Below are 20,760 nucleotides of genomic sequence, written 5' to 3'. Positions count from 1 at the left end.
TTCATTTTCATCTCATATTCCAAATATTCTATTTATCAGCGGTGTGCTGGTTCAGTTGTGACACTAAACTAATATATATATATAGTTGGCACGTGGAACTGTGAGGTTTATTTCTGACGTGGGAGATTCACTAAATTTCGGATTTTACACAACTTCCATTGACATTTTTAATGAACTCGAACCTTAACCAGTTGTAGCTTCTTGGGTTTAACAGGGAACTAAAGAGTCCCTGACATGGTGCCAGAATGGATATAATGAGTCCCTTCTTTTATTTCTTACAGGTTTGGGTCCTGTTAAAGAGTTGACATTTTTACGAGGAACACGCGAATGCAACTTAAGCACAAAGCAGAGCATCGGGCCGACTGACATCTGATAAGATAAGAAAATGATGCCCGCTGCAAGAAATGACCTTAAAAACAAAACGTTTTTTTTTTATCATGTACAAACTCTGACCATCTTGCAACCACACTACTGAGTACCCCACAGCAGCTCTCACTGTTTGTTTCAAGACTGTATCGTCTGTCAACTCCACTGATGTGAACTTCTGGCATTGTGGTTTATCAATCCAACTAAACATAGTACTTCAGTTCCAAAAGTTTGTAAACTGACTCAGGTAAAATAAAGTTTGGTGGAAGGTGATAGCCTTGTGTTTACATGACCTACAAAACTAAAACTAGAACAAAACTATAACATACTGTTTGTTCTCTTGTAGGGGAAACCTTAGTTTATTAGTTACCAAGACTGGAGTTTGTTTTTGTGTCAAGTTTCAGTGAACAAATTGGAATCTTTTGGGATTATTGCTGCCATCTAGTGCTGTGGCTGGGTTAGTATAGCTCAAAATAATAAAAAGAAATACAACTTGGTAGTTTGAATTGCTTCAGCGTTTGAAAGGTGCTATATAAAAAAAAAAATCCCCTCACATTTAGTCATTAACCACTTTATTTCACCACCATGACGCGTGATGAAAAACAAGTGTCGACTTGAGGAAACTAGGTGACAGTTATTTAGTCTCAGGCAGTTGAATCTCAAATATTCAAAAAAAATGTGACAACATCAACAGGCATAGTAGAAAAAAAACCAACTCTTTAATTCAGACACATATAGAAAAACATTAAAACAGAGACTGACATTAAAATCCTTTAGCTGCTGGGTTGACTGTTCTCTCCTTTTCCCACAATTAAAGCAGGAATAATATGAAGATTAATGCAAAAAAAAAAACTTTCACTCAAACATGTACAAATTATGTATCAAATTTGTATAAAATACAAAAAAAAGTTTACAAACGGATGGAATAAGTGGGTGACGGTAAATCACAGCCTCCCTGCCTCCTTAAACTTGCCGAGCAGTCCGTCGTCTGCCCTCAGGGGGAAGTACAGGGTCCGGGTTTTGTAGTACTGGGGGTCGGACTGGAGGTTCTGGATAACGTCTGCGAGGAGGTGGGCCCGCTCCACGCCGCAGCCCGGCGCCTCGTAGCCCAGCTTGGTGAAGTGGACGTGGAGGTGGTAGTAGGACGGCTGGTAGTGCAGGTAGACTCTCAGCTTACTGGCTGGAAGGTTGTAGCGCTGCAGGATGGCCTCCTAAACAGCAACCAAAGGGGTGTTATCATACTTTCTGCATGTTTGGCGTTATAAATATGTCCACTGCTGTCTATTTTGTCTCTCAATTATGTTTTATTCCTAGCTCTCTTGAATATAAAGTGTAATTGGTTAAAGATAATGACCCAAATAAGGTCAAATTATTGGGTAGCTGATGGAAGAACAAGACGTTTCACTGCTCTCTTTGCTCACCTTTCCTTTCTGGAAGATGTTCTGCAGCAGCGGTAGATGCTCTGACGTCAGGTCTCTGAGGCTCCTGATGTCTCTCTGGTGTACTATGGCAATCAGGTACAAATCATCAACCTGACAGAAGAAGACAGATATTGTTAAACTGCCCTAAGAATCTTTTTAAGTCAGAATATTTGTGTACGTTTGATGCTCAGCACGAAAACATTCAGCTGCTTAGCATCTGCCTAGCATCACAGTTGACATGAAGTTATACAACTATAGGCTGTAGTCCTGAGAGTATAAACGTCTGATATCACAAGTCCACGTCATGTCTTCTCCTGGTACCTACTGTGGTCAATATTCATGTTATCACACCTGTTTCTGGTCCCATTTGAAATCTGGGAGGAGGACAAAGCCAGCTTCTGGGTCTGGATCTTCGTAGACTATCCGCTCAGCTTCTGCCTTCTTCTCCAGGATGTTGTAGACCCACTGTGGGAGGGAGGGGGGGTCAACCGACATGTTAACGTTGTACATTCACGGGATGCATTGTGACGCATAATGCAAGCACGTTACTAATGCGCTTAAGGAGGAGATTACCGGATGCTGACCTGCACGCTGAAACTCTGCTTCTGAATGTAGGGCGAGGTGATGGACTGATAGTCCTCCCCCGTCTCCTCCACCAGGAAACTCTCCTGTCGCTGGTATTTCTTTAAATGCTTCTCTGTGGCCGGACACACCACTGTAGTCTTGATCTCTGCAAGAAAGTCCCACAAAGACTGTCAAACTATGGTCTAGCTGACATCTTTGGTCACTTTATATAACATTTTTCATGCTGACCATACCATTGAATTGAGGGGGAGCCTGTAACCGGTATGTGCTGTAGATGTCGTTCCTCATCTCCAGCTTCAGCCTGGAGCCAGTGAAGAGCTCAGCCAGGCTGTCCTCTCTGATGGGGGTCTTCTCCAGGATGACCACAGCCTCCTGATCGGCAAGCTGGGGATGACATGTTCAACTGTTTCATTTCTGCCTGATTGTGCTGATAATGACACTAATTATCCCCTCAGAAAAACAATAAATACAAATCTCGTGCTCTTGTCACACTCATTTTTTAACAACAAAGCACCATCGCGCATACTCTTATTTTGAAATATCGAACCGGAAGCCTGCTCCTACACACAACACACATCCTCCAGGTTACCTTCCCGTGGAGGAACATGGTCTTCTCCCGGGCGGAATCACTCAACACGGTGGACGTTTTAAACTCAGACAGAACGTTCTCACATTCTGGATCTTTTGCACCTTCCCCGCCACCGTTCTCGTTGTCCGCTTTCGCCCTCTTGACTCTCTGAGTCGATTCATCGGCTCCAACACGCTTAGCCGCGGAGTCAGCCATGTTTGGTGTTTTGCTGCCGTTGTGCTCAAAGATCGTCTATGGACAGGATGATGACTCACTCAACAAATACCACAAACCCACTTTATTTATTTTTTTACATACTTTAATTACTGTTTTAAGATAAGATAAGATAATCCTTTATTAGTCCCACAGCGGGGACATTTGCAGGATTACAGCAGCAGAGAGGATAGTGCAAACAAGAGACATAGTCAAAAAACAAGATCAAAACAAGTATTATAAATAAGTAATAACACAGTAAAGAATATTAAATAAGTAAAAACAACTTTAAAAATCCACAATAACTAAAATATTATATAAACTTTTGGTTATTGCACAGATTGTTTGTATTGCACAGATTTATATTGTCTCCTTTTTCTTCTTTTATGTGTGGTCTACTGGGAGCAGAGATGGTTGTCCTATAGACACTTTACACTACTGTTGTAAAGTGTCTATTACACCCCTGTATATATACGTATATATATATACAGTACCAGTCAAAAGTTTGTTCACACCTTCTCATTCAACTACATTAAAATATAAAACATATTCTGGTTTGTTGAGCATTTGTTTGTTTACCACATAATTCCATATGTGTTCCTTCATAGTTTGGATGTCTTCAATATTAATCTGCAATGTAGAAAAAAATAAAAATAAAGACAAACCATTGAATGAGAAGGTGTGTCCAAACTTTTGACTGGTACTGTATATATATATATATTTTTTTTACTTCTCATACATTTACATCCCTGTTTACATTCCTTTTATTTATTTACAATACTTTCTACCACCAAGTTGTAGTAGGACTACTTTATTTCATATTTTATGTTTAAGATTTCAGCCCCACATTTCAATGGGCTTTATTTAATGTCTTGGATTCTCATATTGCTTTAGCTTTTGTGATTGCCTTTAAAGAGCATTGTTGCAGGGAGCCTGAGAGCCAATATGTTCAATGCCAACGACTGCCTCTCCGCAATGTTGTGCATGTGAAAATACAGAACTTTAACCTGAATTTGACACCATAAATCTTTTAACTGTGGGAGTTCCTTATAATTAGGGCTCTTATTACAATTACAAGTCAACTTGGTGCAGAGTGAGACCTCTCTCTCCTTACCGTCACTCAGCTGCAGCAGTGTACAATTTAACACAATTTTGACGCCTCTTTGGCAATAAAAATGATTGACACATCATCTAGCTAATATGATTAGCGTTTGGGGGCGGGGCGACCGCTGAATAGACCAATGAAAACATTTCACTTAGGGCCGACGTGATAATGAGGAAGTTATTTAAAGACGACACAGAGACACGCTCGTTTGTTTGGACACCAGACCGTGGGGGGGCGGACCGAGGGAGCTACAGAGCGGATGCGAGATTGATTTAACATAAATAAACTTTATCAGAAGTTAATTATGTCGTTAGTCTTCTCTGACAAATCAAAAATGTCCACATGTGTCCGTGCATGGCTTCTCCTGCTGGTTCTTCTCGTTCTGGCTCCTGCTGTTGTTGCAAGGAGAGGTAAGCTTTGTAAGCTTTACTTATTGAGGTTCTGCTTTAGGAACCTTTTACCCCTCCTTGCTTTTATAGTTTCCTTTGCAGCAATCTTGACACTATATCTGAACCTATTACTTAATAAAAACCTGAATGTGTGTGTGTGTGTGTGTGTGTGTGTGTGTGTGTGTGTGCTTTCAGGGAGGAGAAATGTCCTTTTCATCATGGCAGATGACTTGAGGACTTCATTAGGATGCTATGGAGACTCTGTGGCAAAATCACCAAACATTGACCAGCTGGCATCCAAAAGCCAAGTTTTTCTCAATGCGTATGCACAGGTCGGTGGATGTTGTATTCTGTTTGTTGTATGATTTATAATAACCTCATGGGAATCTCTAAAAGTGTATTTTTTTTCCCTCTCTCAGCAAGCAGTGTGCGCTCCAAGTCGTACGTCCATGTTAACCAGTCGTAGACCGGACACGACCAGGCTCTACGACTTCAACTCCTACTGGAGAACCCATTCTGGAAACTACACCACCCTGCCACAGTACTTTAAATCTAGAGGCTACTTCACCATGTCTGTGGGCAAAGTATTTCATCCAGGTGAGATTAATCATATACATATTTTCTTTTTTAGAATAATTCAAGTGTATGCTGATACAGCAGCAAATTCAGGAAGTGATACAGAAATCCTTGCTGAGTTGTTACCACTGATACTGCAGCAAGAAGCACAGATTCACCACAAGAGGAACCAACTCCGCATGACTTTGTTATTTGTCTCTCAAATGATATAGAAGTAACAGTAGTTGTGTTTTTGTATTTTCTTTCTTTAGGTATTGCCTCTAACCACTCTGATGACTACCCCTACAGCTGGTCCATCCCTGCCTACCACCCAGCTTCGTTTAGATATGAGAAAGAAAAGGTAAAAAAAAGGAAAAGTATCTCTCGCACCCATACAGGAAAATCTATTGAAAGTTCTTCCTTTAATTGGTCATGCTTTTGTGAGGCAATAGTGCCGACCACTGTGCCTCCCTTACCTAAGTCATTGTCTACCACATGTCCCACCTCGACATAACTTTACGTCTGGCTCTAAATTATAGAATAAATGTAAAGTTGTCCTTTCAACGTTTGAAAAAGGAAAATACTTCCCCTTTCACTCTGTATAAGAACTATAAGATCCTCTTGGACTCCTGCTGACTCAATCAGGGTCAATGTTGACAGTGTCCAGATCAATCAGGTGGGATGGCAGCGCCTGAGTCTTAATGAGAGTCTCTGATTCTTGTAACCCAAGTCAGTGGCTGCCGAAGGTATTTAGCTCTGTCGATGTGTCTATTTATTCAAATAATGGCGTCACAAGCAGAGCTCCAGCAGTGTCTGACTCCAAGTCTTCTGGTCTCTTGTCACAGTGTCCATCAGTGTCTGAATCTTTATCGTAGATGTTTGTTTCTAAATATCCATCAGTGGAAAGGGCGGTGTCTATGATTCTCTCTCAAAGCCAGTCAGGGCCGGTGGTCCATCAAAGTGAATGGATGTGGTTGAATACTGCATCTTCATCACTAAAACTTGGCATGTAGGGCACTCCATCGTAGGGGTCATTTCGGGGTCGGCTTTGTCATTGCTAAATCTCATGGACGGGTCTCTCTGTAAGCGGGTCCTGCCATGTGGAGGTGAAGTTGGACCGTTGTAGTAGTTTTGGGGATTGTGTCATAACTGGACATAATCTTTTTTTTAATTTATTTTTTTAACAGTAGGGATCAGTTTGTTAATTTTGGGGTTTTAACCTGGATGACATTGTCTGGATTGGCACTCAATTATAGCAACTGATCAAGAAATCACTTTATAATCTCAACAGAGATCCAGAGAGACTCGTGGGAATGCAAGTCAGTTCGCAATACTCTAAGTGCAAGAAAGTGTCTAGTTTGCTTCAAGCAGCTTTGTCTCTGCATGTCCTGTTGGTGAACGAACCAGAATACATTTTATTGAAATATGTCTAAAGTTACACAAATCATCCTGCAGTGTTCAGGTGTGAATAGAAACAGCTGAGTGAAGTCGATGTGAGGGTCCATGTGGCATCAGTTTACCAGACCGGCCGGCAGACACTGAAGTCAGAAACTCACATCGCAGCAGGAACTCTGCAATAACGAGACTAAACAATTAAATACCTTTTTTTCCCCCAGATGTGTAAAGGAGAGGATGGTAAACTCCACGCCAACTTACTGTGTGCGGTGAACGTGACTCAGCAGCCCGGGGGAACCCTCCCTGACCTGGAGAGCACGGACGAGGCAGTGAGGTTACTGAAGAGTCGGGCCGACGACGACGTTCCTTTCCTCTTGGCGGTGGGCTTTCACAAACCACACATTCCCTTCAGGATACCTCAGGTACAGGACTTTTTCTTTCTTCTTTTTTTTTTATTTGTTTTGAATCAAAAAAGACATAGTGCTTGATTTAAAGTGCAATTACAATTTGTTAGATATATATATATATATATTTTATATATATATATATATATATAACAAAACAAATTGTAATTGCACAAAGAGATACACGCGTATAGAGGAAAAATAGTGAAATTGATATATTTAAAAAAACTATATGGAATAAAAGTACAGCAAAAACAAACAAAGCTCGTGCGTATTAATTGCACATATACGGAGTGAACGCATCTGACATAAACAGCAGTCAAAGCACAGCATCAAATCCCCTCCACCCATCCACAGGTACTTTAATATCAACACCTGTAAGACCTTCTGTTCACAGCTGGAGATGTGACGTACATGATGAATTCGAGAAATAATGAAATTAACACAGTCGTATTGAGTGAAAACCAGTGTTGCTCTCTGCAGGTTTCAAGAGGCTCAGGAGGTTTTGACGTTCACACATAGTTCCATAGTGACGACTTGATCTGACAAAAATAACCCACGACTTGAACACGCATACGTTTCGTGTTGAGCAGTACTGAGCAGTGATGCTGCTGCTGCTGAGTGTTTTGACAATTCTTTAATGATGTTTGGTGTGTATCAATGTCATATTGAAGAATGTTATATATGATGTGATTTGGGAAACATTCAAGCAGTGTCTGCAAAAGAAGTTGATTCATTTAAGTCCTCCTTAAATCAACCAGTTCCAGCGCATGTTGTTGCTGATGAGGAATATTCATTTTGATTATGTTTAGTGGCTGGAAGAAAACCTTGATGTGATTTATTAAATGTGTGAAGAAGTTAATTTGTTAACACTATTTTTTGAACCAGCTGTGGAAATGCTTGATCTCTGCATGAGCCCATTGACATGGCTCATTACGGCGCATTGCAAAAAGAGCAATGTGTGGCAAATCTTTCTCCTGTCAGGTGATCATGTGCTGGAGATGTGTAAACGGCTATCTGCATGCTCATTTGTGCAATAACCGCCCACCTCAGTGCAGTTGAAAAGATGATCCATTCGCTGTTTTGTTTTTTTAAATGCTGTATGCTACACTTTCATCATCCTCAGAGACATGCATTACCTTTTTGTGACTTTGATTCTGACCGAATGGACATCCATTGTTTACTGTGAATGAGCTGTTGACTAGCAGCGGTGGTAATGCACATTTTAATAGGAGCTACATTACTTAATAATACTGTGAAGAGCCGTTGACTGATGAGTTGCAGACTTTGGCGTGTGAGGTTTTTGAGGTGGATACTCATGTTTATATTTGAATAACAAAAATCCAATAACAATATATTGGCAGGTATTATCCTTAGATAATTATGTAATTGACAGTTTCTTAATGACTTAAACAATATTTATATTTGACATTCCTGTACTAACGTTTCTTATCTGTACTGACAAACCTGCATTAAGCTGATCTCTACTGACCTGTCAGTCTAGCTCTGGGTCAAAAATTCTTCAGGTGGAATTTCTGTAATGCTCATTCATGAAGACAGACAATCACCCATCGGAATGCATTATACAATTCAATGACTCCCCGGCGCCTATGCTGCTGGAGTGGGAAGTGTAAGTTATTGTCCTGCTGCAAGAGCGAGTTTAACTTGACAAAGACCAAAACCCTGCAGAACCATGTTTTTTCCAGAGACCAAAGAATGGGCGCATAATGCCAGAAGACGAGAATGAATGATGGTGTTGACGTAGAGGAGAGTGAATGTGGAGACGAGACCAGAGGAGCAAGAGTGCGAAACAAGTGCCATAAAGAACACTGTTAAGCCTCGCTGATAAAGGGAACAATCATTAAGTTCCCACAGAATTCAATACCCTCTGAGTCAGCAGATAACTGTAGTGTTGGATCTCATGCAAGATCATTTTTGTATTTTTTATCCTAACTTTCTCTTAATTTTTTTTTTATGTGCCACACATGGTTAATGTTAACTCTGAATGTTAACTCTAACATTAACCTGTGTGTGTGTGAATGTGTGTGTGTGTGTGTGTGTGTGTGTGTGTGTGTGTGTGTGTGTGTGTGTGTGTGTGTGTGTGTGTGTGTGTGTGTGTGTGTGTGTGTGTGTGTGTGTGTGTGTGTGTGTGTGTGTGTGTGTGTGTGTGTGTGTGTGTGTGTGTGTGTGTGTGTGTGTGTGTGTGTGTGTGTGTGTGTGTGTGTGTGTGTGTGTGTGAATGAGCGCACACTCATGAGAATTGTAAAAAGCATAATTAACGTCCCAATAATGCCACATAAGGCTGCGCGTCCTGCCCCCATATGTCCTTTTATTGAAGTCCTGCTTTCAGAGATCTATCATTTTAAACAGAAGCTGAATTAAGGGACCTGTTGAAATCCCTTAATTAATATAACGGGTGCTGTTAATGTCACCTGAGAGTTGGACGGTCACTGAAATACAGACGAAATGGTTCGGTATGAAAAATGTCTCGCCATGGCAAGGGGAGTGATGACTGCAAGAGGAGGGTGTTGAATAAATAAAGTTGTAAAGCAGTTTGAGATGTTCATGTAATGTTATACAATAGCTATTTAAATGATTGTTTCTACTATTAGACTATGAATAAAGTTAGGGGTATATTGGCCTATAATTCAAATAGCAGAGTTAAACAAGATAACGTCAACATAACTATTAAGTGTTATTTATATTTTATTTTCAATCTCAAAATTGCTTCAAAGTAACAAAATATACAATCCATAAGTGAAAAATGTAGGCCAAGATAACCGCACACTAAACTGCACATTTTCCTTTGACAGGTCTGGACCACTCCTAAATTATGTTCGTACCCAAGAGAAAACTCAAAATAGCAGAAAATAGTTTCTTCGTACACGCCATTTCAGAATGAACGTGTTCCTACTAATGCATGTTGCATGAGGCCCAATGTTTTTATGAAGCAAAAGCACAAATATACACCCAACAAAGTGCAATTTTTTGGATGTGGGGCTGTATTTGTAAAAAAAAAATGACAGAGAATAAGAATACAGAAGAGGAACCGCCAAAAAGCTAGAATTGAGAGATGCATACTGTATGTGAAGTGGATCTAATGAGGACTGATCTAGATATATGGGAGTCTCCGTTCAGAATGAAGGAGGAGAGTATGATGAAGTGGAAGGTGAATGAGAGCGGAGACGAGACTGAACGGAGACGGAAAGTTTCCTACAGACGGCGAGTTGAGGGATGAAAAGAGGGAAAAGGTCAAACCAGCTCTGTCTGTCAGCATGTGATGTAGAGGACATGGTATTAACCCCATAATGTCTGGACACAGCAATCTCAGCCAGATTAAATGTCACATAAACAAAAAGTACAAAAATACTGTGCTTTTTTTAAATACGAACAGTGGTTTAAGTAAGACTATTCCTTTACTCTGTTATTAATCCACCATTGCAAAACTTATACATAAACAACTTTTTTAATATTTTAACATAAAGGATCTTTTCCCACTGATCCCAGTATGGGATCACCCAGTATTTACATCAAATCTGTCACTCATGAGTTGGACCTACTCTGGGTAACTTAGTCGACAATTTCTCTATTTTTTGGAATGTTTTAAATCATCATTTTGAGGCAGAGACCAACTCGATTGAGAAAAGAACATTGCAAAAACTATGAATTTATGAACACCGTGACAATTTCAAGCGAAATGGTGTGCACAAATGTTTCAAAAACAATCGTCTGTACCAGGAAATAGTGAATTCCCTCTCTTTCAAACCATCATCTCTTGTTTTTAAAGCAATTATATAAATAGTTGTACTTTTAAAATGATTCGTTTCTTTGCGTTGAGATACAAATGCTGTAGTTATGTAATGTAATAACCATGAATCATGATGGAGAAATACAAGCAAACAAACCTTTCAAACCTGAAGTTACAAATAGTTTTAAAAAGGGCAGATATTTAGGATAGAGGGAGATGAAAGAGACGGCAGCTATAGATTTATTTTGACCTTTCAATATTTATAATATTGAACTTTGAAATAACTTGCATAAGGCCCCATAGCACTGTAAGACTAATGCAACCCACCTGTATACTACGTACTGTGTACTTCTACTGCAGAGGAAAACACATTGTAGTACCACGTTTACCTTTCAGGGAGTTGTTACTATGCAGATTCTGATTTTACTCACAAAATATATTATAATTAAAATACTAAAAATGATTAACTATCCAGCATTATAAATTGAAAGCTCCACCTTGCACAGGCGTTGCGCACATTTTTGTACATTGCTCTAATAATGCCTCTTTCACTCTTCACTTGAAATAAAAATTTGATTGCAGGATTTGAACTATGCAGTATTACAATGTACTCCAACTTCAGAGGACAAATTAACAGAGGAATGTAACTGGTTACATTGCAGATTCCGATTATACTTTTGTATTCCTAACCCTTTGGTAACCTGGCGTCTGTGCATTACAGGAGTACCTGAGTCTATACCCCATCGACCAGATGACTCTGGCCCCTGACCCCGATGTCCCTACACTCCTTCCACCTGTGGCCTACAACCCCTGGGCGGACGTGAGGAGGAGAGACGATGTCCAGAAGCTCAACGTTAGCTTCCCCTATGGGCCGATTCCTAAAGACTTTCAGGTACAAACCGGCTGCTCACAACACTTTGAAAACATTTCTAACTTTCCTGCGTCGCTGCCACTCCCTGAAACATACATGTTGTTCTGTATCTTGTCTTCCAGCTTCGTGTCCGTCAGCACTATTACGCTGCCGTGTCTTACATGGACGCTCAGGTCGGGCGGCTGCTCAGCACTCTTGATGAGCTGGGGCTGTCTGACAGCACTCAGGTGGTGTTCACCTCAGATCACGGTTAGTGGTTACAGATTGTTTGCTCTTCAAATATTTAGTGAAATTAATAACTCTCCTCAGATATCAGGCCCTCAGTGCTCATTATTTAGGAAGTAGTGTTAAAAAAGTAAATATTTCAGACATGTGGCAGTTTTGCTTGTTTGTCACCACCAGAGGGCAGTGTTGTAACAGCGTTTTCTGTTCCCTTCTTCCACAAATCTAGCTGTGTTTTTAATAATCCCAGATCTTTCTTGCACTACCTCCTTTTTTTTTTTTTTTTTTTTTGTGACTTGGAAAATCAATTTCTTTTAATGTCTCCTTCAGTGGAGGACGCTGGAGTGAATCCTTTCCATGACTGTTTTGATTTATACCCAGTAAAGCTCAATCAAATGCCATCATTTTCAAATACTAGGTGCCTGGGAGTCTGTATCTAAAATGTTATTTTTATGCCATGGATTCACAGTATTCCTGCGGTTTATTTCTCCCATCTGCCTCAGTCTTTTTGAACTAACATCTTTTATAATCTTTCTGTCTCCCTTTTGTTGCAGGCTGGTCATTAGGAGAACACGGCGAATGGGCTAAATATTCAAATTTTGATGTTGCAACACGCGTCCCCCTCATCTTCTACGTTCCTGGGGTCACCACCCGCCGCGATTGGCTGCGAGCGTCAACCTTTCCCTTTATTAATGTCCTCAACCAGTCAGAGCACAGCTTTAAGAGTAAGGCCCCTTCACTGACAACAACTAACTATTGATTAAACACAAAAAATGTCCAATCCCTTTTATCATTTTGAAAGCACCATGTATATCAAGGTTCACAAAAGGGAACTAAAGTCTGATTTAATATTTTTGGTCCTAATTCCTCATATAAAACATGTATGAATATGCCAACTTGACTTAAATGAAGTCTTTGATATACACGGAGAGCTCCCAATAGGATTTAGACGGGGATACACTTTGATATTTTGCCTCAGACAGTTTTTACTTAAAGTGCAAATGTTGCAACAATGATGAAATTTAAGAGCAGGGCGCCTGGTAAATTTGAGTGGATATCTTGGCTAATTTGCTATCAGTGTGTATGTAAGACTCTCTCTAATTGGCTGACCCCCCTCTCCTCCAGATGACAAAGTTGTAAGAAACGTGGTGGAGCTGGTGGATGTTTTTCCTACCGTCTCCTACATGGCTGGCCTCAGAGCACCTGAACCTTGTCCTGACATTTCTTTCCAGGTATGAATGGATGACAATTAATGCATTTAATGAATCTAGTAGTTTTCACTTACTTATGCACTGAGAGCTATGGTTCAGATTAAACTTTGCTACTGTTGAGATACGTTGTATATATATACAACGTATCTCAACAGTAGCAAAGTTTAATCTGATGCATTTTTGTTAGCAACAGTGGAAAGACAACGTTGGTCATTCCTTCACTTTGGTCCAGATTGATGTATCAGCCTCCGACTTATATTTCAGAGTTGGAAATATCAGGAACTTCTGACAGCTACGATATCTTCTACTTAATGAAATGTATTCCATGCATGTCATCTGTTCGCTCACTACATGGCCGCAAAGCCACCATCTCTGGTAGTGGAACTCAAATCTACATATAATCCAATATAAAACATTAATAGGATGAATTCAGTTCTTTTAAAAAAGGATCTTTTAGACATTTATCTGCTTTCACTTGTTGACAAACTGCTACAAATATGTGCCATAACAAAAAGCTAGTTTAGGTAATGTGTAGATATGCATCTGGTGTGAATAGAAGTTTAGAAGTGAAGGAACTGGCCTTGGAATAACACATGAGTCAGCCAAACATGCCAACAGTTGTCATTGTGAGCATCACAGAGCATCTATTGTGACATGGCTGCAGACCCTCAGTCTTGTTTTATTTTTCTTATTTAAATCTTAGACAAAAGTTGGATCCAAAACTGAGCTCAGAATTGAATTCAGTCTCTAGCTTTGACGGAGCTTGTTGAACTTCTGTAATCCACATCCTTTGGTCTTTAGTTGAAACCACGTTTTCATGTTTGTGTCAAACCCATATTTCACTTTTTCCACAAATTGCAACACAAGAACCGAACGGAGACCTTCAGGCACCTTTTTTTGTACAGTTGGCTCACATGGCCCCGTATCAACATCGCCAAACAAAGTTAATTGAAGTAAACACTCCGTAAACAAGCCCACACATGCCCGATGTGAACGTGAGGTAATGGACTCTGACGTTTATTTCCATTTTCCCTTCGGTCTGTCGTCTTGCTTTCAGGAGGAGTTGTGTACAGAAGGAGACAACCTGGCCTACACCTTCCGACACCGAGAACGAGGAGAGGATGAAGAAGCCATAGCTTTTAGCCAGTACCCTCGACCTGCTGCTACACCACAGGTACCGGAACCGAGCGTTTAGAAAAGGCACATTTTAAAAAGTCTAAAGGTCGAAGGTGTCTAAAGGTTAAATCATTATTTTTCCATTATTTTTCCATCGTTCAGAAAGCAGGCCTGTTCTTTTTAATTAATATGTCACACTGTTCCTTTTAATGAATGGATTTAGTAGACTCGTATAAAATGTTCAAATTAGTGAAGGTCATGGAAACGGAAGTCGTGTTGAACGGCTGTCGCTCTCTGACCCCTCTGCATTTTGGCTTGCTCTGTCTAGAGCTGCCAGCCACGAGCACCAGATCTTTTTGAATTAAAACGTCCCGGTGATCGTGCACCTGCTGCAGGTTAATCTCCGTACGGAAGAGTTTGGCAGCCTGACATCAGCCTGTTTGGCAGCTCTGGATCTGACGGCACTGCAGAAAGAGTTTCTACGTTTTTAAGATGCTTTTATAGTTCAATGTTCTTTTATATTATTTTTTTAGATCAACTCTGACCTTCCCGACCTTAAAGACATAAAGATCATGGGTTACTCTCTGCGCTCCTGGGACTACAGATACACTCTCTGGCTGGGATTCAACCCTCAAACATTTCAGGTTTGTGCTTGTGCGTGTGCGTGTGTTGTGTGTGTGAGACTCTCTGTGTGATGTTCCAGGTTCAGACTGGTGTGATGTGTGATTGATCCATCCATCTTTGTCTGTGTTGGAGACATTTTCCATGACAGCAGCCGATTATATTTGTCTATCATCCATCTGCCTCTCGGTCCAGGTGAACGTGTCAGATGTCCACGCTGGGGAGTTGTACATGTTAGCCGGCGACCCTGGTCAGGATAAGAACATCTACAGCGACTCTGACCACAGTGTGATGATGAGGAAGATGGCCAACCTGCCTCGGGTGAGATTGAATTTTAATTGAATTTTTTTGAAATACTCTACACTTTATTTATTCATTTGTCCACTGACTTTTCTTTTGTCCAGACTGTGAGTGTGCAGATGAGAATGAGGCTGCAGCTCCTCTACCTCTCAGTGGGGAGGAAAACGAGGAGAGGGAAGGCGTGATGACGGGAATAAAAGGGCAACAGATGGAGACGAGTACAAAGGGAAGATGGATGGATGGACTGATGAAAAACTATCCAGAAAGGGAGAATGCCTTGAATATTTCTTCTAATGTAATGCCTACTTGATTTGGTATTATGTGGTATCACTATTAATCTTTCAGGCTCAGCCCTTCAGACTATTGTCCCTTGGGAAGAACTCATTGGCAGGCAGATCTGGGTTCAACACATGAGCAAAGTGAATAAAAGCACATTTCTTTTTGACAAAGAGAAACATCCATATATGCACAAACATTTCTGATTGGTTTGTCTTCCTGCTGCTAAACACAACGACCAGTGTTTTCATCATCATTTCACTCACTGCGCCTGTGAAGAAAGTTCCATGTTTTGTTTTGTACAGTCTGAACAATGGAGATTTAACCTTTTTTTTTTTTCTGGATTTGCTTCCAGTATTCATGCTAAGCTAAGCTTACTGGCAGCTGGCCAGACAAAAGAAAATCAAATGGCATATTTCAACTATTCCCTTAACACCTCTAATGGTGGCAGCTGACCCAAGATCTCTTTTTTCAGACAACTTAACCCAGAATAATAACTCTTAACGGACTCGCCTGATTGGCCGTGAAAGAACCTTCTCCTTTGTGAAAACGATTACATCCCATTTCATAAGCTGTTATCTCGCAAAGTCACATCATCTGAAGGAATATTTGTTTCTTATCAGTTTGTCTCTTTGGAGCCAGAACCTCCTTTGTGTTCTATTGATCATCCATCTGCCTCTGGTGTCGTCTCTCCGCTTTAAACAGCTAAAAGGGACTTGCACAGTTTTGCACTGTACTGTTAAACAATATGACATTTCTATTTGCACTCCGTGTCACTTGCTGCTATTCGCCTTCCCTCCTTGTAAACAGTCGGTTCAGATCAATTTGCAGACCCAGAACGAAGTGAGTAAAAGCCACCCTTAATAATTGGATGCAAATGAAACAGACTGGAGCGACGTCGTACTGCTGTTCCAATGCATGCGCCGTGGCAATTTTAGGAGAAAGCAATTTCAGCTTGAATTTCAGGTCCAACAATGAATCGCAGGGATTCGGTCTGTCAACTTTTATTGTAGGCTACACAGGCTTCATGTTAATGGGATGCAGTTGATTCATGTTATCAGCATGGATCATATGTCAGGCAAAGTCTTATTGAATTAGCTCACTTGTTTTCTTTTGTTTTTCTTTCCCCAGTTGACCTAATTGCATTTGTGACAGTTTTTTTTCCTGTAGCATCAGTGGTTTGCTGCTGTCCCTGCGTCCCTTAACAATAGATATAAGCAGTAATTTATCCTGTTCATACAGAGAGATACTAACATGGATAGACGAGCTTATCCTCGGGTCTGGTTGCGTCAGTGCAGCTTCCAATCTCCAGCTTTCTGAAGGGAAAATAAAAAATAAATGCTGCAGAAATAATTCAAATATATAGCTTGGCGAGGACATGCTGTTAATATATTTATGTCTGATTCAATAAGTTTGTGGGAAAAAAATAAAATATTTTTGCAGTGAAAGTTGACAATGTTGTTTTTGTAACTTATGTTCTCAATCTTCATCTGTGTGTGTGTGTGTGTGTCTGTGTCTGTGTCTGTCTGTCCTGCAGAAACAAAGCACACTTTGCAGCCTGTCCACAGAAACCCCTCACCACTCTGTTGGGATGTGTTTTGTGCTCGACCACAGCAGACATGTAAAGCTGCAGAGCAGTGAGGGAGCTCCTCAGGGACCTCTCCTGTCTCTCTTCTGTTTTCTCTCCATGCCCTCTGTCGTTTTCTCTCCTCTGGAGCAGAGAATGCTTTGCTCACCCGAACTGAGCCTTTCCTAATTTGTGCATGAATCCACAGAGTCAATCCGTCCGGGCAACACGGTTAAAAGCTTTGTAATTGCATTTTGAAATATAGTATAAATTCAGTCTCATGCCTTTTGAGTTTTTTGCCGTTTTCAATTTCCGGGCAGTCATGCAGAGCATGTGTTGAACTCTGCTTGAAGTGAAGTTTGTATGCCACAAATGAAAAGCCAAAACTTTCCCAAAGACCAGGGAAACACTTCACATCTCAGCCCCTACCCATTTTCACCTCTGGTAATATTTTCTTCTCCTCTTCTTATTCCATTTTACCTCTCCCTTACTTTTGTCACTTCATTTTGTGTTGTTGTTACTCCTGTTATTTCCATTTCCATCTATATTAAATGGAAATATTCTTTTTAGAAAAAGGAAAATGCAAAGGGGTGATGATGGATTTGAAGTGTCTCAAAATGTAATTTTTTTTTGGTTTTGAAAAATTAAAAAAAAAAACTAGAGAAGCATTAACACCAAGTACTTTGTGTTTTCTGTAGTTCCCTTTGCCACTAAAGATGTACTGAGTTGTATAATTCGTATTTTGTATTTAACTCATGGATTGTGGCTATTTTAATGGATTTTTTTTTTGGCCACTTGGGGGCAACAGAAACAAACTTGCTACAACACTGACATATTACCTTTTAAGGATTCCCTGTGGAGTTGTCGGCCGCTAGTAACTCTATGGAGCAATATTTTTACGAGTTGGTGTCTGTTTTGTTTGTATCCTGCACTAGGACATTGCAATACACATTACTGCCTCTAGTTTCATACTCACTTCAGAGACACGTAGCAAAAAAAGGCTAAGAAGTAAACATGGAGGTAAACCATGCACGCTTAAATATATATATTAAATAAATCTCCTTAGCAAATGTTTTTTTGGTTTTTTTTAGAAGAAGAAAATGAATGCAAGATGTTTGATGGACCTCAAGAATACACACGATGAATTAAACTCCAGCGAACTCTATAGCATGGCAAACTGTTCCCTATTCACACATCCAGCACATGGCTCTTTACTTTCATTTAAATTGGTGTTTCTGGTCACCTGATGAATATAAGTCTGAGATTTTAGCTCTCCTTTTTTAGCTCTGTTTTGGACTCCACCAACTCTTCAGCTGCTTAATGCTCCACCAGCTAGCAGCTAGTTTTGTCAGCTGTTTGTCGGGTTTATCTGAGCTTTTTCCGTCTGAGTTGCATGGTCATGTTTTTTTAAATGCAGGTCTAAGTGCAGCTCTAGCTCTCCTCCTGCCTGTGTTCACGTCGGCCCATATTTCAGCCTCGGTGGTTTTATCAGATCAATATTTATCATCACAAGCAGTGATCTCTGACCACTATCAAATGGATCTAATGGCAATTACATGAGTGTTTACCCGCTGTTCCTCTGCTGCTGCCCTTTATATTTCTCACTCTATCTTACCTGCTCTTTCCCTCCATCCACTCCGTCTTTGTCTCGCTCTCATCGTCATTATGTTTCATACGCTGGTAATCGCGTTACCGCTATGGGCTCATATTCTGGCAGGTCACGCTGCCTTTCTGTTAACGTTGCCGACGTACACAATTACTTTAGAGAGAGGGAGAGTGTGTAAAAAAAACAAAAAAAAAAACAGCTTAGCTCAGCTGCATCATGACTAGGGTTCGTTTCAAGGGTGTGTGTTTGAATGTGTGTGTGTGTGTGTGTGTGTGTGTGTGTGTGTGTGTGTGTGTGTGTATGACTCCAGGAATAGTAAACAAACTGTAGAATACACAGGGAGGCACAAAATCGGGAAATGAGACCGACCCTCTGCCTCCCAAGGACTTGAAGTGGTTTCAGAGTATTTCTCAGAGGAGCTGTTTTTCACAAGAAATTCTCCTCAACAGCCAAATTAATTTAGTAGACTCTGCTGTCTCCTTCTTTTGAAGCTGCTAAGCTGTTTACAGTATTTTATCTGGACGGTTTTGCGTCGTACTAGAGACATTGTGGGAAAATTATAGTATGCCGTAGCTGCTAGTTCAGTGTGGCTGCCAAATGCTCCACTGTGTCTTTTTTTCTGTTTGGTGCTGAGCAGGTGGGTTAAAAACAGCTCCCTGCTGTGGTTTGAATTATCATCTTTATTAGTATATGGAGTTTGGTGACCTTACTTAATTCCCAGCATAGCAGTGGTCTAATTGGCCTTTATGATTGAAATTCCTGTATAGGTAGGCAGGTTAATCCAACTTAATGTGTCTCGAGCGACACTTGGGCAGTCTGACATATGTTTTGACCCCTGACTGTAGGTACATTGGGAAACCAGTAGGCCTACTATAAAATGACATCATCCAGAGCACGTGCAGCATCAAGGAAGCAGCCCAGTTAGAAGTCAGACTAGATGTGATACGTTTGCTTCCAATGTGAAGCCAGTCTAATCGGGAGTCATTCACTTAGAGCTGACGAGATCATCCATCGTTAGCGACTCTGGACCGCAGAGCTGAAAAGGAAGCCTCCTGTTTGAACAAGATCACTTTTGCAGTTGTTAGGGCGGTTGCTTCTGCTGGGGTCGAACATGCCGGCTGGGCCTCTTTCTGTGTGGAGGTCGCCTGCTCTCCCCGTGCCTGTGTGGGCTTTCCCAGAGTCCAAAGACATTTAATTGGCCGTTCTAAATTGCCTGTTGTTGTGAATGGTTGGTTGTCTGTCTCTATGTGTCAGCACTGTGACATACTGATGGGCGATCCAGGGTCTACCCTCTCACTCAATGACAGCTGGGATTGGCTCTAGTCCCCATCGGCGACCCTCTAAAGGATAAGCGGGTTTAGCTAATGGATGATGGAGTTTTAAACATGGCAAAGAATGAGGGGCACTCTGTTAAAATGGCCACTCTGCACAGTGAGACCAAGGGAATTCATTTTCTGATGGGTTTCTTTTAATGAAGTTGAATGGCTGCAATCAACTCGCTGGTGAGGGAAACCTGTGGTTTAAATAATGGGGGTGGGGAAGTGGATTTTCAGTGAAATGTCCTTGACAATAATAGAAATACCAGGCTTGGAAAATGAGATTAAACCATCTGAATAATCATTTAGTTAATAGTATTGCTTGTTCTGTGCTTACGGCATCGCATGTTTTCTTAGATCAGGGGTCTCAAACTGTCAGGCTGCAAGACATGAGGTCCCCCACATGGATAGAATTAAAGTAACATTGTTTTTCCGTTTTAAATTTGAATTTCCCATTTTCTCAGTCACTCAGTGATCAGATTATCAATGTATAACCCAATAAATCTACATCTTCTGTATCTTTCATGATACCTAATGCAAAAAGTCTGTTTAAAAAATGATGAGTCTCCCCTGCTGTGATTGGAGCATGTTTTATAAATGTTTTGTTAAAAAAAACGATTTAAGTTGGAATGTTCCTATAACACTCATATTGCCTTACTTAATGACCCTTGAGTCTGTAATATTTTGTGATTATATCTATATAATCTATCGATATTGATAAGGCTAGTATAGCATGTCATAAAGAATTCACAGTAAGAAAAGTCATTAAAAAAGTCATAATATAATATGTCATTAAAAAATGCCATGAAAGTAATAAAAAATGTCACAATATGTCAGAAATAATGTCATAGGTATGTCATACAAATTTCATTACAAATGTCATAATGTCATTAAAAGCGTATGGT

At 40.5% G+C, this 20,760-nt stretch overlaps 2 protein-coding genes across 2 annotated transcripts; one reads left to right on the top strand and one right to left on the bottom strand.

Annotated features, from left to right (window-relative positions):
* Positions 1-1,058: 1,058 nt before the first annotated feature.
* On the bottom strand, positions 1,059-3,187 carry dcps (decapping enzyme, scavenger). The gene is made up of 6 exons (XM_054597967.1): positions 2,962-3,187; positions 2,606-2,756; positions 2,372-2,517; positions 2,139-2,252; positions 1,788-1,898; positions 1,059-1,577 (listed from the first exon to the last, which is right to left on the bottom strand). Exons 1-6 carry the CDS (start codon positions 3,154-3,156, stop codon positions 1,311-1,313), a joined length of 984 nt encoding a protein of 327 aa, XP_054453942.1. The 5' UTR covers positions 3,157-3,187; the 3' UTR covers positions 1,059-1,310.
* A 1,298-nt stretch (positions 3,188-4,485) lies between these two features.
* ids (iduronate 2-sulfatase) lies at positions 4,486-16,805 on the top strand. Its single transcript, XM_054597598.1, has 13 exons — positions 4,486-4,668; positions 4,843-4,979; positions 5,067-5,244; positions 5,475-5,563; positions 6,819-7,019; positions 11,471-11,641; positions 11,743-11,869; positions 12,397-12,567; positions 12,968-13,074; positions 14,111-14,227; positions 14,703-14,813; positions 14,986-15,111; positions 15,195-16,805. Exons 1-13 carry the CDS (start codon positions 4,563-4,565, stop codon positions 15,273-15,275), a joined length of 1,722 nt encoding a protein of 573 aa, XP_054453573.1. The 5' UTR covers positions 4,486-4,562; the 3' UTR covers positions 15,276-16,805.
* Positions 16,806-20,760: the final 3,955 nt, after the last annotated feature.

Source organism: Anoplopoma fimbria, chromosome 4 (genome assembly GCF_027596085.1).
Source record: "Anoplopoma fimbria isolate UVic2021 breed Golden Eagle Sablefish chromosome 4, Afim_UVic_2022, whole genome shotgun sequence".
NCBI lineage: Eukaryota > Metazoa > Chordata > Actinopteri > Perciformes > Anoplopomatidae > Anoplopoma > Anoplopoma fimbria.
The sequence above is the reverse complement of the archived record's forward strand: the minus strand, read 5'-3'. Positions and strand labels throughout refer to the sequence as shown.